Source organism: Saccopteryx bilineata, chromosome 1 (assembly GCF_036850765.1).
Source record: "Saccopteryx bilineata isolate mSacBil1 chromosome 1, mSacBil1_pri_phased_curated, whole genome shotgun sequence".
NCBI classification, from domain to species: domain Eukaryota; kingdom Metazoa; phylum Chordata; class Mammalia; order Chiroptera; family Emballonuridae; genus Saccopteryx; species Saccopteryx bilineata.
The window spans coordinates 241,016,034-241,033,542 of record NC_089490.1 but is presented as its reverse complement, the minus strand read 5'-3'; the positions used below and the strand labels follow the sequence as shown (position 1 = coordinate 241,033,542).

Genomic DNA, 17,509 nt, shown 5'->3' with positions numbered 1-17,509 from the left:
GACAGGTCCCCAGAGACACTGCCAGTTCTGGTCTCACTGAACAACTGCTTGTTGGGGACCAGGGGTTGGATTTTTAAAAGGTCCACGTGGCAGAGCTGAGTGAGGTGAGAACACAAATGAGCAAGAGCCCGGCCATGCTGGTGGCAGTGGGCCCTGGGCTGCAGCTTTGGCTCCAAAGCCGGACTTCTCCTGCAGCCTGTTACCCCCCCTTTCTTCCCTAAAGGGCAAATGCAGTCAGATGTGCCTCCCTGTGCTGCACACTGGGCCCACGACCATGTGGGGGAGGAGCCCTTGGCTGTGAGCCTCCCAGGGGGAATGGGAAAAACAGTGGAACTGCAAGCTCGTTTCCAGGCTGTAAATGCAGGTTTTCACTCATGCCTGCTGTTTACTGAGTTACGTGCCAGTGCCACTGCAGCTCGGGCCCTGAGGACGCCCAGCTCCTGTCCCTCCTCCTTTCTCCCCACCAACACTTCCTGACCACCTGCCCCTTCATGCCCCGTGTGGGACCTTCTCAGAGTTCAACACAGAGGGCAACCGGGCACTGGGACAGGTGCTAGCAATACTGCCACTTACGTCCTTCGTCCAGAAGTTGATGCCCGTGCCTCTCCGCCGCTCCCTGGGCCGCCTCCTCTCACGCACGGACAGCCCGCCAGGGGACAGGTCATCTACACCTGCTTCCTCCCTCTCTGGCCAGAGACAAAACAAGGAATGAGCATCAGGCGCTGGGCACGCATGGGGAAGCCACGTTTCCGGAAGCCCTACGCACCATCTCTGTCCATTTCCTTTGTCTCTGAACTCTCAGTGTCGGGCCTGCTCGTCCGCAACCGATGGCAGCTGGTGTGCAGGGCAGGCCCCGAGGTGGATGGGGACACCGTGGTTGTGGGCTTGTCTGGCTGAGCTGCACACCTCAGGCGCCGATACCCAGGCTGCAGAGTCCATAGGATAAGAAGTTAGAGGTCAAGTCCAACCACGCACATGCACAGGTTTGCTAAAAACTGGCTTCTCTATAATAAGAGGACCACCAGGAGGTGCTCAGCAAACACCACTGAGCTGAAGGAGCTAAGTTTTCACTAGAAAGGAGACAGTGTCTGGGCTCCTGTGCTGACACTGGAATTACCCCTGCATAGGCAAAGGGCACTGGGCAGCACTGATGTTTAGTAAAACTCTTTTGATTCTGGGATGAAAATAAGAAGGATAACAACTTTTAGGATAGAACGCAGGGAAGGAAGGTCCCACAGGAAATGCCAAAGCTTGGCATGTCTGGGAGCAGAGATCACATGGAGCCCCCGCCTGGGGCTCCCCTCCCCCAGTTCGCCACAGCCGGGCTTATTGAGCTGTGACGAGAATTTCCATTTCCCCTGGGTCAGGACAGACAGGACCTGACAACAGGCCTCAACTTGGTTTATCAAAGGTGCAGAGAGGAAGAAGTTCTCGCTGCATGTGCAGATTGTACACTTTTGTGTTTTATACGACAACAGAAGCAATAAAACACAGGAAGCTTTGGAGTCGGACAGAACTTGGTTCAAACTCTGGCTTCAGTATCTTCTGGCTGTGCGGCATGAGCACGTTACTTCTGAGCCTCAGGGAGCTTATGTGGGAGGGAGGGGCACCACCTCCCAGGGGTTTGTCAGGTTAAACGCAACAAGCATGGGGGTGCTGGGAACAGAGCCCAGAAGGACGGACCTCAGCGCAGCTGCTAAGGGACAGACCCTCAGGTAGCTCCAGGCAGGGGGGCTTCCTCTTTCTGTCACTGTGGTGACGCCAGGAGCCATGACTGGCTGGGACACTTCTGAGAGGGAAAGGGAGTGGTACTGATCACTAGTGATAATAGTGTCCCGGACCGTCTCAGGGAGACCAGGCTACACCCACAACCCTGACCACTATGTCTGCTGGAGGAGACCAAGTCAGATGCTCACCCCAGCAGTGACCCCTACGCATGGGGTTGAGGGCTTTGCAGAATTTAGAGAACATACTGAGGGTGAGGGCAGCGCTGTGGAGCCTGTCTGCCCACATCCAGACCCTCCTTAGCCATGTCCCTGTGCACAGTACTGGGCAGGTATCCTCTCTGCGCCTCAAGTTCCTCACATTCAAAGTTGGAGCAATAACATTGACCTTAAGGGTTAAGGATTAAACAAATTAACCCATGTGCGATAGTTAAAATAATGCCTGATATAAAGGAAGTACTTGGTAAATGCTTACATTTCTATTTGCATTTTACACTATCACCTCTTCTCAGAAGACATTTATTCTTTAAAGAATAGATTTCATTAAGTTAACTACACTTACTGTGATTATTGTGCAATACATATACACATCAAATGATCATGCTGCACCCCTATTACTAACACAGTGGTACACATCAGTTAAATTTCACTAAAACTGGAAATCAATCCGTTTTCCCAGAGGAAAGAGTGACCTCTGACTGATCCCACTGCACCCCTGGGCCACACAAGGCTTGGCAACAAGGACAGACATGGGCAGTGTTCCCTGGGATCTGCCTACCGAGAAGCAGCCCAGCACACCCATGCCCAGGGAGATTGCCCTTGCCCCCATTCCACCCCGCTCCAACATAGCACCTACGGCAGACCCGCTCACCTCCTCATCTGGCCCCTGGCCCCAGGGCTGGCGGTCCTCCCCAGGGTCCTTTGCAGGCACTGTGGAGGGCTCATGGCTCTCGGCTCGGCCCTCCAGCCCTTCGGTGCCCACTGGCTTCAGGCCAGGCTGGTCCTGCGCTTGCCGCTCTGCCTGTGACCGGCTGAAGGTCCTCTCTGCCTCCTGCAGGTCTGTCAGGGTGACTCCCTGGGGAGAGGGCACAGTCAGGGGAGACCACAGACCTAACACAACGAACTCCGAACGAAGTCAGCTCAGGTGACGCAGGCATTACACTAGGGTCTGGGTGTGCAGACGACCGCTCATTTGCTCCGTCCTTGCCCCTCTGACCTGAGCTCGCACGCTCCTCATCATACTGAACACTCACTCCCACAGCTGCCTGTCTTCAGTTGGGCCCGGGCTCCCAGGCAGTCCGTCCCTGTGCCTTTCCTGTCAGCCCTGCCAGTGATTGGATCAGAAGCACCCTTCCTCCCGGGTTCCCCTCATTTATGACTGAACGTGATACATACAGCGTGAGCCCCTGTGAGTGTGCAGGCCAGGGTCTGGGTGCACCGGCCCAGCCACGCAGCTGCTATCACACTCTAATGGCAGAACATTCTCAAGCCCTACAGGGACCTCCCAGCTGTCAGCAGGTGCCCAGGTGCATTACCAGGCCCACCCCTCGCTGCGCTGGCAGTATCAGAACCCCACTCCTTGTCGCCAGGTGACAGCCCTGCACGGGGTCCACATGGCACCTTGCTCACAGGTCACCAGCATGGGGTCTGGAGGTGTCCAAGGACACGACAGGAGGCCACACTCACCTGCGTTGACCGCCGGGTCTGCCGCGCTTGCCTGGAGCGTGCTTTTCGTAGAGACTCGGCCTCCTCGTCTCGGACGGGAGTCAGATATGACCTGAGGAGGAGACAAGTGAGGCCCTGAAGAGGACGCCCCGAGGAGGACAAGGTGCCCGCACCCTCATGTGCCCTCCCAACCTTGGCAGAGCAAGGCCTGTGGAGAAGACAGGAAGGTGAGAGACAGGACAGTGCCAGTTCCTCGGTGAGCTTGGCTGGGCCATCTCTGTACACAGAGCAGTGTCTTCAGTTGGGGCTTCTCTACATGTTCATGTGAGACACTGGCCTCTAGTGACTTCTTATGACTGGCCAGGTCTGGAAACTAAGGTCACACAAGTTAATAGTTTTCTCCTTATCTATTTTCTATAAGAACTTGTGCAAGAATGGGTCATTTTCTACTGAAATAATTGGAAGAGCTCACCAATGTAACCATGTAGATTTACAATGTTCTTTATGGAAAAGTTTGAAATGAGGGGTTAAGTTTCTTTAATACACTTAGGCCTATTTATATTTTCTGCTTCGGTAAACTGATTAAAAATGGGCAGATGCCTGACCAGGCGGTGGCGCAGTGGATAGAACATCGGACTGGGATGCGGAAGACCCAGGTTCGAGATCCTGAGGTCCCCAGCTTGAGCGCGTGCTAATCTGGTTTGAGCAAAAGCTCACCAGCTTGGACCCAAGGTCGCTGGCTCGAGCAAGGGGTTACTCGGTCTGTTGAAGGCCCGTGGTCAAGGCACATATGAGAAAGCAATCAATGAATAACTAAGGTGTCACAACAAAAAAATGATTGATGCTTCTCAATCTCTCTCCGTTCCTGTCTGTCCCTGTCTATCCCTCTCTCTGATTCTGTCTCTGTAAAAAAAAAAAAGGCCGAGGACCTCAAGACATTTTCCCAAAGAAGACAGGCACACAGGTGGCCAACAGGTACATGAAAAGATGCTAAGCATCACTCATCATCAGGGAAATACAACTCAGAACCACAATGAGGTTATTACCTCACACCTGTCAGAATGGCTGTTACCAAACCCAAGAAACACCAGGTGCTAGTGAGAATGTGGAGACAAGAGACCCTCGTGCATTGCGGGTGCAGCCACTGGAGAACACTATGAAGATTCCTCAAAACATTAAAAATAAAACTATGATAGCTGATCCAGCAATTCTACTTCTAGGTATTTATCCGAAGGAAATGAAACACAAACTCAAAGAGATATCTGCATTCCCATGTTCCCAGCAGCCTGACTTACAACAGCCAAGACATGGGAACAACCTAAGTGCCCACGATGGATGAGTGGACAAAGAAAATGTGATGCTTTGCCTGTGGTAGCACAGTGGATACAGCACCAACCTGGAACGCTGAGGTCGCCGGTTTGAAACCCTGGAAGGACTTGCTCAGTCAAGGCACACACGACAAGCAACAAGCAAGCAACGAACAACTAAAGTGAATCAATGATGAGTTGATACTTCCCACTCCCAGGTCACCGTAAAATCAATAAAATAAAATCTTATAAACAAAAATAAGTATATCCCATAAAAAAAGTAGTAACATACACAATGAAATGTTACTCAGACATAAAAAGAAGAACCCCTGCTATTGTGACAACATGAATGAACCATGAGGGCATCTGCTAAGTGACATGAGTCAGACAGAGAAAGACTAGTATAATCTTACTTACAAAGGGAATCTTAAAAAAAAATCCCAAACTCACAACACAGAGACAAGGCTGGTGGTTGCGAGAGGCGGAGCGGGGTGGGGGGGAGAGAATACATGGGTGCAGTGTCGGTCAGAAGGGAGACTTCCAGCTATAAACTCAGTCCTGGGACAGACGCACAGGGTGGTGACCAGAGTTAACGATACTGCACTGAGTATTTGCAAGGTGTTAAGAGAACAAGGAGATCTTAAAAGTTCTCATAAGAAGAAAAAGTCTAACGTGTGATAAGAGGTGATTATTTCACAATATATTCATCAAGCCGTTATGCTGCACACCCAAAACTAACAATGCTATGGGCCAATTACATCCCAATAGCAATAAAAATAAAGAGAAAGAGAAGACCACACCTCACAACCACCTGCACACTGGGAGCAGTTCGTGACATCACCACAGTGGCAGATGCAAGTTTCCTAAAACTGTAGTTTCTTCTTGAAATTTCAAATTTTATAATTGACAGCAAAGATGTGATGTGACGGCTCACTTTGTTCAAAAAACCATCTGCCGCCTGACCAGGTGGTGGCACAGTGTATAGAGCATCAGTCTGGGATGCAGAGGAACCAGGTTCGAGACCCGGAGGTCACCGGCTTGAGTGCGAGCTCATATGGTTTGAGCAAGGCTCACCAGCTTGAGCCCAAGGTTGCTGGCTTGAGCAAGGGGTCACTTGCTCTGCTTCAGCCCCCCCCACCCCCATCAAGGCACATATGAGAAAGCAATCAATGAACTAAGGTGCTACAACAAAGAACTGATGCTTCTCATCTCTCTCCCTTCCTGTCTGTCCCTATCTGTCCCTTTCTCCGTCTCTGTCAAAAAAGAATAAAAATTCTGCTGAAACCCAGGTGTGAGTGACAACGACGGGGGTGACAGGCTGGGCCCCAGGCTAAACGGCACTGAGCACCATCCACTATTCCTACCTTTCTCTCACTTCCCACCTGGATCTCCAGCTTTCATTCTGGGCATTTTCCATTGTCCGCCAGCAAGTTCACAGCTCCTCCCCTGCACAGGTGTATAGCTGAGTTTCCTAATTTCAGCCACCCTCCTCTTCAGTCCTGAGTGCTCATTTGTGCATTTAACTAGAGTGGGTTTTCTGCTGGAAGTCTCACCTCGGCCCCCCCCCCCTTTTCTGAAGCACTGACTTGCCTGGCACCAGCGAGTTCTCTGAGCTCGGCTGTGGCCTCCACTGAGGGAACATGGCCTCCGTCACCACAGGGACAGCTGTGCGGCAGTTAGTGTGAAGGAGAAAGACGTGCTGGAGTGTTGTAACATCCTCCCACCACCATTATTTTTACTGGAAGTGAATAATTAATTCAATAGGAAGAGGTCTTAATTCCCCTGAAAACATTCCCCATGGAGGTTCAAAGGGCTCAGTAAAAGTAGGAAGAGATAACCACAACTTCCTCAAGTGATGAGAATAAAATTCTCATCTAGACTCCACTAATAGGAAACAGGTTCTGAAATAGCCTGGAGGAGCCCCACATCTCACACCTGCCCTGGGGAGGGGGCTTGTATTGTCCCATCAGATGGCCACGACCAGGTGGGGCAGTGACCTACATACAGCACACAGGATGTGTGCTCATGACCACAGGGGTCCAGCGGTTTATACATTGCCTGCCACACCCAGGCAAGGGTATTTCAGGGACTCCATCTGAACTTCTGCAAGTGCTGGGGAGGGGACTCAGGAGTCAGTGCCAAGACCGATGGCTGAGACCTTATGACTTCAAGACGTCCCTCCTCTAATTCCGAGACTCCAAGCAGAGATGATAAAATGAATCCCATTGCACAGATGAGATGATCAGGGCCAAATGGAACAAATACACAGTCAAGGTCACCACATTGCTTGGTCAGAGACCTAAAGGCTCTCCCAGCTGGTGCCATGGCTCAAGATGACTCCCCAAATCCAGCAACACCACAACCTATGGTACAGGTGTCTGACATCCGACCTCTCCCAGGCCGCATCCCTGATATATTCCCAGAGGTGCCACCGCCATGGCAGGCTGCCAAGGACAGACTGCATGATGGTGACTCAAGGATGGAACCTCCTCTGTGGCTGTGGGCCCATCACACAGGCTCTAGTGAAGGCTCCTTGCCGGTCTCCCCCCCCCCCCCCCAGGAAGGGAGCCGCCCTGAGGTGAGGCAGGGACACCTCCTGGCAGCTCATCCCAGCTCTGCAAAAGCTCCCTGTATGACCTCCGAGAGTTGTCAATCTCTCGGGACCTTCGTTTCTATACTTACAAATAAGTCTACGGTCTTAAGGTCTCGTCTAGTTTTAAACCACAGTGAACCCACATTATGCAGCTCTGGACAAATAGGCTCTAAGTCTTCCCACTGACCGGCAGGCCCATCACACCTCGCTGGTCATGCCTGAGTGGACGAAGTCCAGTAGAACAGAACTCTGTGTGGTGGCAGAGACACTGTTACGCCTACATTCTAACGAACAGGCACTGCCGCGTGTGCACTAATGCAGCCCCTGAGATGGAGAAGCATGAGTTAAAATTTTATTTTTTTCATTGGTTTAAATCTAAATAGTTACACATGGCTATTGGATCCCACACTGGATGGCACAGTCTGGAAGAACAGAACCCACTCATGGGACTTGAACACCATACCCAGCTCATCTCATAAACCACACGGCTGGCCGGCCGCAGCAACAGTGAACAGCAACCAATGAAGTCTCCTCCTCAGAGAGGCTCCCCTGTCCCTCCTCTGCTTCTCAAAGATGTTATGGTGGCAGGGCTGCATTTCCTTGGGCTGTGGCAGGCTGTGCTGGGCTCCCACCCACGACACTCACAGGTGCAGTACATAGGAGCTGTGGTCACAACAGCCCCACCACCTCACCTGTCATCCCTGCCCTCTGTCCCTCCAACAACTGACAATGACTGTTCCCAGGACGCAGACCATACCTCCTTGTGCAGGCTTGCATAATGGAGTGAAGGTCAAGGATGGGCAGGGCTGCAGTGAAAGGTGCAGCCTCAGCACCGGCTCCTGGCAACGGGAGAGCTCACTGCTGCTGCACGCCAGCGGCCAGGCTAAGAGTGCCTCAGAACAGGGCAAGGGCAAGGGCAGGGGCAGGGGAGGGGGAGAAGCAGGGGAAGGGGAGGAGCAGAAGGGGAGGAGGAGGAGGAGAAGCAGAAGTAGGAGCAGGACGACGAGGAGCAAAGTGGGGAAGGGGGAAGAGGGGAGGAGGGGGAGGAGCAGGAGGAGGAGAAGAGGAGTGGTGGGAAGGAACAGCTCTGTGCAGGAAGGCAGAATCTCGGGCTCAGCAGAGCCAGTGCAGGCAACAGTTCTCAAAATACCACTGCACATGATGCATATTTCATCATTGCCTGATCAATACCCCTCCTTCCAGGGTGGAAGAGAGGTCTGCCTACGCATGGGGGAGGATGAGTGAGACGCAGCCTTCTCCTAGACACGCTCTGTCTGCCTTTGCTGACCCTCGTGGCTGCCCTGTGTGTGAATCTGGCCTCACTGGCTGACTGACACATGTCAACAGTGGTGAAGGAACGATTAGGAAGAAACAGCACAGATACATGCAGGGACCACGTCCAGAATTTGCCTGCGCTGGTCAAGATGGGGCGACAGCAAGCCCTGCTCAGCTTGATAAGCTGACGACATAGCAGAAGAGGTCGGGCTGATGTGTGTCACATATCAGGATCGGAGCCACCTGTGTGGTTCAGGATAAGTGCATTCAATGTCAGGCGTCCTAGGGCCTCTAGTTCAACAGGGAGCTCACAGCTGAAGTTTAACAAGGAACCAAAGCCGCCTCCATAAACAATGATTTTCAAGACAAGAGATTTCCCTACGCTAACCTGGCATTTCCTGAATCCTCTAGACCAAATATTTCTCAGTGGGGGACACTCTTGCCCCCAGGAAGCACCCACAAAGACCTACCTGGCCCAAGGTGTCAACAGTGCTACATATGCAAAGATTCGCAAATGTTTTCTGAAGGACAGGAGAATAAGTCTTTTAGGGTCTGCAAGCTGACAGCAGCTCAGACTTGACACGGACACCAGCAGGGAGGCCGCTGCTGCCACAGCAGCAGTGGAGCCCTCACGGCCACAGAGCCAGGAAGGCTGTCGGACCTCAGAGGAGTGGTCTGCTGATCCTGCTCTGGACTCGCACAGTTCAGGGCGCCTCCTCCTCTCTAGATGTGAGTCCAGGGAACATTCCAGATTCTTGTACTTCTGCACATTTGTTTCCTGAAAAACACTCCAGCCTCAAGTGCCAAAGCCACTGTCACCAGTGACACTTTTTATTATGTAGGTCACTATGTGTTTAGGCCGTGGGTCAGCACAGGTGCTACGGAGCCAAGAATGGCAGATTCCTGCAACAGAAAGGCCCACAGGAGCTCCTCCGGTTCCTACCTGTGGGCCAGACCGACTGGACTAGCCAGCTGCCTCCAGCCTTTATCACTGACCAACAACAGGCCAGGTCAAACTCAGCACCAGCACTGTGGTTTTAAACAAAATAACCCAAGTAAGTCAACAGACTATTCCTGCAATGACCCACACCCCACACAACAGCGGTAATGGTTGAAATGAAGGATGGGACAGCTGTATGGAACAGACAGACATAAGGAGCCAGAGTAACACCCACAAGACACGTCACTTGTGGAATATTAGTATCTTGGTTATATGAAGAACTCACTGCAACTTAAAAAGGGCCAAAAATCCGGCCCTGGCAGGTTGGCTCAGCGGTGGAGCATCGGCCTGGCGTGCGGGGGACCTGGGTTCGATTTCTGACCAGGGCACATAGGAGAGGCGCCATTTGCTTCTCCACCCCCCCTCCTTCCTCTCTGTCTCTCTCTTCTCCTCCCGCAGCCAAGGCTCCATTGGAGCAAAGATGGCCCGGGCGCTGGGGATGGCTCCTTGGCCTCTGCCCCAGGTGCTAGAGTGGCTCTGGTCGCAACAGAGCGACCCCCCGGAGGGGCAGAGCATCGCCCCCTGGTGGGCAGAGCGTCCGCCCCTGGTGGGCGTGCCAGGTGGATCCCAGTCGGGCGCATGCGGGAGTCTGTCTGACTGTCTCTCCCCGTTTCCAGCTTCAGAAAAATACCAAAAAAAAAAAAGAAAAGAAAAGAGAAAAAAAAGGGCCAAAAATCCAACAAAATCAGCAAAGCATGTAATCAGGAAACATGCAAAGTAGGAAACCCAAAGCCTAGAAACAAGGGTTAGTTCCACTAATAATCACAAAATGCAAACTAAAACAAGGAGAGACCACTCCATCTTCCCTAGATTCACAAAAACAAAAACACTAACGTCATCCAGTGTAACATGTGCAGAAAGGACTGGACTCTGATCCACGGCTGGTGTCAGGGGAGCCTGGCACCCACATAAAGGGCACTCAATGGCCCCCTTGGACAACTTTTAACTCAGGCTTTGCAGCTAAAACTTAAGTCGGCTTTTCCCAAGATATAATTTACACAGTAGATGTGCCCTTTTTAGCAGACAGGTCTCTGAACTGGGACCAAAGTGCAGGCCCATAACTGTCCCCACAACCAATGTCACCCCATTCTCTATGCCTGTGTGGTCCCCCAGCCCCAGTCTAAGAATAATTTTTTTTTAATTACAGAACAAGCTTTAAAACTTTGAAGGAACACACTGATTTTTTCTTTTTTTTTATTTTTTATTATTTATTTATTTATTCATTTAAAAAAATTTTTTTTTTAGAAAGGAGAGGGAGAAACAGAGAGAGAGAGAGAAAGAGAGGAGAGACAGAGAGAGAGAAAGGGGGAGGAGCTGGAAGCATCAACTCCCATATGTGCCTTGACCAGGCAAGCCCAGGGTTTCGAACCGGTGACCTCAGCATTTCCAGGTCGACGCTTTATCCACTGCGCCACCACAGGTCAGGCACACACTGATTTTTTTCATTCACTCAAGTTACTAACTGTTGCTGTGGCTGCTGAACTAGGGGAGCCACTAAACCAGATGGTGACAAGCGAGGGGTTGGTCCTTGTCTGATACCATGCCAGTGACGCTCAGCACCGGGCCCCTCCACCAGATGCTCTGGACTGTGTGAGCCAGGTCACGGGTGGAATCCAGAACCTGCGCTCCTACAGCTCGTCTCCAATTGGCCCTGACCGCATTCACCAGGCAGGAGCACAGAGACCGCAGGTGAGGGGTTCATGGGAGAAGGGCGACAGGAAGAGGGAAAGGAGGTAACCCTGGAAGGCAGAGCAGCCCAGGAGGTGGGTTCATCGGATAGGCGAGCGCAGTCATGGGCATCATCTCTACACGGAAGCATTCTGGCAAATGCAGATGAGTGGGCAGCGCAACTTCCCATGTGGGGCTGCATGTCCAGGAAGGCAGCCCCCACAGGGCCCTGGAGCTGTTCCTGCGTCTTTCTTGTGTTGACGAGCTGAAAGCCCCCCTCAATCAGCAGAGATGGGGCACCTCTATGCTCCACAGCTCAGAGCACGAGGGGTCCTCAGAAGCAGCACTCTGACTAAGGGAAAGAACTGGAAGAAGAACCAGAAACAGCATGTCATCCAGCTAAAAGCTGTTGGCCAGGCCCAATTCCTAAACACTCAGACGTGCACTGCCAGCTCGAGTTCTCCAGAAGATGAGCTTCGGAGATGCCACATCCTCACAACACCCAGAACAAGTGAGTTGGCCAGGACCACGTGTCACATCCAGACATCACAGAGGACACAGGTGTGCTCTGCATCCCCAACAATGTGGGTCCCCCAAGAAAGCACCCATTTCCCGAGTCCTGTCCCCCAGGCCCAGCACTGAGCTCTGTTTCCTCACGCACATGAGGGCGAGAAGCACCTCGGGAGGCACTGGCATGGCAAATGCTTCAAACACATCAACCCTCTCACCCTGTCTAAATTTTCATGTGTCTGAGTAACAGGGACTATGCCAGCCCCAGCTTCATGAAGCCCCTTCCGCCTAGTGCCGCTCACCTTCTCTGAATGCCCAGTGGACCTGCCTGTCCACGCTGCCCCTGGATGTGTGCTCACATGGGTGCCTGCTGGCCTTCACCTCGAGGGCAGCAGCCAGGTGCACAGCCCCTAGTCTCAAACACAGCCAAGCCTGAGAGCCTCTGCTGGGCTGACGGTGCATTTCCCTCACAGTCCCAGCATTCAGGGGGGGCGAGCAAGCCCACAGAGGGCCCATACTGCTGGCAACTGCACTCTGCAGGGAACCCGCACCTGGACACCCACACTCTTCAACAGAAGCCCAGGATGTCCCTCTGCTGCCACCTGCTGGACATGGGGCACCACACATGACACTCGGTGACAATCGCCCACCAGGTGTTGACTCTGCAGGGGAAAGAAGCCCAGTAAACAGCTCCCCCTGTGGCCTTAACCAGTCCCACATCCCCAGATCAGAACTACAGAAGCACTGAAGGAGGTCATCCGTTCTAGCCAGTGCCTGGAGAGCAGGGCTCAGTGTGACAGGACTGTGCTCAGCAGAGGGGACAGTGACAGCCCTTCGGAAAGAAGCCTCATCAGGGCCAGTGGTGCATGGAAGCATCTCAGTTGTTCTGCTGGCCGCAGTCCTCCAGCCCTGAAGCCAGCACGGGGACCTGCTGGGAGGGAGCTTGCCACTGGTCACCTCTTGGGTGGGACAATCGTCACCAGCGCTCAGTCCTCACCTACTCAGCATGATTTTGAATTTTGTCTGGACAGTCATCCTCCATGCATCCAGAATCAGTCAGGATGCATCTCATCTCACATGTACAGGAAGCACCTACCCCACGGGACACCCTGCCATGCAGGGAGTGAACAGCGCTGCCCAGACCTCAGTGGGCCCGTGCCTTCATCCACCATTCCCCATTCACAGGCCGGCTCCAGGGGCCACTGCCCTGTCACTCACAGCCAGCTCCCCTGTTCCGCCTCGAGTGCCCACACAGTCCTGCTCCACTTATTCATCCCCCACTCAGTGAAAGAGAACACAAGCCCCCTGTCCCCATCACCCTGGACTCTCGAGTGAGACCCTGCAGCCTGGGCTCACTCTCTGTTCACCAGGAGCATAACGAGCACTAGAGAAGGTCCATGCCGGCTGCTCTGGCCAGAGGTCTAGTTTTCCCCGCCTGCAGCCACACCACCACCTGATACACGCGTGCAGCCAAACCAGCTTCCTGAAGGACCGATGGGGAGGGACAAGGACTGAAGAGAAACAGCATCTCCGACGCTGAAGCTTCCGGCAAAGGCTTCACCTGCCACAGCTGTTCCTGTGCTGTCCTGGCTGGGACTCGGCTCGGCTTAGCTCAAAAGCAAAGGCTGTTCCAGCACCCCCACCCCTCAGCACAGAGACTAGTGCCCGGGCCTCCGGTCTCCACACAACCAGGAGCCACGGGGACCCCGCGGCCACACCTGAGCAGCTGCTGCACAGAAGCCCAGTTCTCCACCTGACTGTTCCTCCCCGGCAAACACCAGAGCTCACTTCATGGGTCTGTCACAAGCAACTGTCTTGTTCTAACGTGCTAACTATTGTAACTGCTACAGAGAAGGGGGTTGGATGAAGGCACAAAATGTTGGTGCCTGCTGTGTGTCACTAATTCTCACAACCTGAAAAAAGAACCACCTTATCAGAAGGAGCTTAACTATAAAAAATGCCTGATAAGGCTCTGAGCAGTGGTGTCAGGTGACTGCTGCAGCTCTGCCATGCTGGGGGGTGGGGACAGCGCCACCGGAGGGCTCCTGGCCTCTGACAAACGTGTCCTGTGGGGAGGGACACTCTGTGAGCCCCCACTCCTGAACACTGACCAGTGTCTAGAAAAGAATTCTTTTCTCGAGTCCATTATGAGCTGACAAACACCTCTCTGTATTTTGGAGACTGAGATGACTCAAATGACTTTAAAAAACCATGACTCAGAGTTTAATTACTCAGTTTAAATGCCTAACCTTCCAAGGGTGAGGCCAAGTTAATCTGTTGACAGCATTACACAGCAGCAATGACCACCCAGCTGACAAAGACCCTGCCAGGGCTTCAGGGATGCATGTGTGGTGAATGGGACTCAGCCAGCACCGGGTGTACACTGACCCTGCAAAGCAGAGTTGCATGAGGGCTGTTATTTAGCTTCTTATGGAGAAACACTGTTTCAGAAAAGAAAGGACACCAAAAAAGGAAGATATGAAGTTCAGGCCAGGGCGGGGGAGGGGAAGAGCCAGCGGGAAGCAGAGGGGAAGGTCAGAGGCCGACACTGACTCTAATATTAGCACGGCACTGTTTACATGTGGTTGCTAAGAAGAACTTGGAGCTTTGGAAAATGAGCCCAGCCTCCACTGTGACAGCTGCTGTGGGGCCAGGTGTCCCTGCAAGTTCTAGGGCAATTGCCGCCCTGTCCCATCCACCACCTCGAGCCGGACGGCCTCACTGCCCCATCCCATCCACCACCTTGCAGTCAGCCCCACTGGGCTCTAGTGACCTGGGAGCCATGCAGCTGCATAGCAGCGATTTGAGTGTGGAAGTGGAGACCGCCACACGCTGGGTTCAGACCAAACGCAAACCTTCCTTCTTAAATCCTAGAGGAGGAGCAGTGAGCGAGTACGTGAGCAGGAGGTGGGAGTCTCCCAGCGCCTGACAATGCTCTCAGGACCGCAGCTTCCACTGCACATGGCCTCACTTCTAGTCCTGCCCTCAGTGACCGGGACGCATTTATGCACACTTGAGCTTTTCAGGGTAAAAAAGGAACTTCGCAATCCAAGACAGTGCCCTCCCTAAGCAAGGTAACTGTTCAGCAGTCACAAATTACCTAGAACCCTGCAAACCCCAACCCCTAACCACTGTATGTCCTCCTGCTGCCGATGGCCCTCTCACGGACACGTCACAAAAGACTGCTGTCCTTCCTGACAGTTAACGTTTGCAAGCTCTCTGCCCCTGCCATTGCAATGCTAATACTTATCACAATGGAACTTTAGAAAATGTAGAAAAAAAATTAAGTTAACCACAGTCCTCAGAACATGTTAATCCTGTTGTAAAGCCAGTATACAAGGCCAAGGCCACCATCACAGCCGCCTGGCCCATGCAGGTTCACACTGGATTCAGACAGTTGGTAAAGAAACAACGGGCCCTGGCCAGTTGGCTCAGCGGTAGAGCGTCGGCCTGGCGTGCGGGGGACCCAGGTTCGATTCCCGACCAGGGCACATAGGAGAAGCGCCCATTTGCTCCTCCACCCCCCACCCCCTCCTTCCTCTCTCTCTCTTCCCCTCCCACAGCCGAGGCTCCATTGGAGCAAGGATGGCCCGGGCGCTGGGGATGGCTCCTTGGCCTCTGCCCCAGGCGCTAGAGTGGCTCTGGTCGCCGCAGAGCTATGCCCTGGAGGGGCAGAGCATCGCCCCCTGGTGGGCGTGCCGGGTGGATCCTGGTCGGGCGCATGCGGGAGTCTGTCTGAGTCTGTCTGTCTCTCCCCGTTTCCAGCTTCAGAAAAATACGAAAAAAAAAAAAAAAAAAGAAACAACAGAGCCAAAAACTGGTGGGCCATCATCTTTAATCCTAGCTTGCATCCAGCAGGCAAGTAAAAACACACACTGGGCTCCAAAACCCACTCACATTCAGCGCTCACAAAGTAACTGACTTATCCGAGTTTCCTAGAACCAAAGGTTCCTAGCTCACCAGATTTATTCACCTCTGTTCTCCATCTCCTTCCTTCTCTCTGCACAAACTGACTTCTCACTCAACACTCCGCCATCTTGGCTGCTTCGCCTGGCCTCCTCCACGTGGCCTTTCTCTGCTCTCTGCTCTCTCTTCTCTCTGTTCTAATGTTGATCTCAGGAACCAAGAGAGCAAGCTCCTGTTCTGCCCCCATTTTATAGTGTAGATTCATAACCTTTAGTCCAATATACAAAATAGGGAAGTTTCTAATACAAAGTCGCTTATCTGGGGCATGATGGGATTGTACCACCCCACATCAAAACAAGTGGGAAAGGCTTAATCCTAAAACCAAGCCCCAGGCTACAAGGATCCTGCCTGCCCACAGCCCACAGAGACACACATTAATATCACTTGGACAATGGCCTCCATGTGGGCAGCGCCATCTTTAACAAAGTGAGCATAATATATATATTTTAGCTGCCCAACACCCTGCATTGATCGCTTGGTGTCTCCATGCACCTGTGACATCTGCTGCACTGGACACAACTCAGTTAGCCTTCTGGCATGCAGGCTGGTGGCCCATCCAGAGCACGCCCCCTCCCAGGAGGGCAGCCAGCGGTGCCAGGTCAGGGCTGGGCCACCTGCGTCCACATGCTCGTTACACTGCAAATGGAGCTCACCTCTGAGACAACCGGTCCACAGGAGAGGCCTGGCTGGACCAATTTTACAGCCCCATTTATCCCAATGGTTACTGACCGCTTCCAGCTGGAGCTGGATGCACAGGCCTTGGTCATGGATACCCAGCGGGTGCCAGAGCGTCCACAGTGAGCTGCCAGCAGAGCGGCAGCTTCTGGAGAAGGACCTGAGCCTGGCAGGCTCTTTCAGAGAAGAATTTAGCTGTTTTCAAAACATGTGATTTTTTTTTTCTTTCAGCTCGTGTTTATCTAGAGGGAGACCCTCAATGCCTTTAATTCTGTAACAGTTTAAATTACACGTTGCGGCAACACGCTCCCTGTGCAGCTGACGTCCCCGGGTTCCCAGCTCCCCAGTCCTGCAGTCTACAGGGCTGGCTTCCAGCCCCTGCCTGACTCCACCACTTCCTGAGCACATCCAGCAGAACCCTCACCTTGTGTCTGTGAAGAAACAAGAGCTGCTCCACGGACACAGAGGTTTGGAAAATGCTGCCCTTGGTCTGCAGCCCACACCCCACTCTCCACCCCCAGAGGAAGGGTCTTGGCAGCTCTGAGATGTCCTGTTTGACTTTCTTGGTCTAACCAATGTCACAGACTTGTGGCCACAGATGCTTCTCTCCTTCTCTACAGCTGGTCCGCAAGAGCCACGTTCAGAAGCGCTCTGGCCCAGCCTCCCCAGCCTGGGCACACGGCCCATGGCCCTGCAGGCCTCCTGCTCCCCCTACAACAGCAGTCCCTGGGACTGCTCACAGGCAGCTCATCCTGTTCTCTGTCCCCCGCTCAGTTTAGGGCCCAGAACATACAGGGTCCTTCTCGGTGTCAGGTCCCTTCACAAAGTGGGAACAATGCCTGACAATAACCTCATGAGGTGAACAGAAAGAAGACAGCTCTCTCTGTGACGGAACAGATATAGCTCTTACATATTCAAAAATAATTTACATCTCCACCAAAAGTCTCCCCAAGGCAAAATTCAAAACTCAAAATGTAATATAAAGATTTCTTTTCTTTTTTAAGTGAGAGGAGGGGACATAGACAGACTTGCACAGGTGCCCTTACCAGGATCCACCTGGCAACCCCCATCTGGAGCCAATGCTCAAAATCAACCAAGCTATTTTTAGCTCCTAAGGCTGATGTGC

At 52.9% G+C, this 17,509-nt stretch overlaps 1 protein-coding gene across 8 annotated transcripts in view; it reads right to left on the bottom strand.

Moving 5' to 3' along the window:
- Positions 1–17,509, bottom strand: part of PPP1R12B (protein phosphatase 1 regulatory subunit 12B) — a 100,648-nt gene that overhangs the window by 37,366 nt on the left and 45,773 nt on the right. For 6 of the 8 annotated variants that reach the window (XM_066239504.1, XM_066239448.1, XM_066239439.1 and 3 more), the window contains 4 exons: positions 3,411–3,501; positions 2,596–2,799; positions 767–926; positions 574–686 (listed from right to left, as the gene is read on the bottom strand). In XM_066239504.1, coding sequence (XP_066095601.1) covers positions 574–686; positions 767–926; positions 2,596–2,799; positions 3,411–3,501 — 568 coding nt within the window. Of the gene's footprint in view, positions 1–573; positions 687–766; positions 927–2,595; positions 2,800–3,410; positions 3,502–13,303; positions 13,327–13,460; positions 13,530–17,509 lie in introns of those variants that run through there. The other 2 variants (XM_066239496.1, XM_066239486.1) reach the window with 2 other exon arrangements.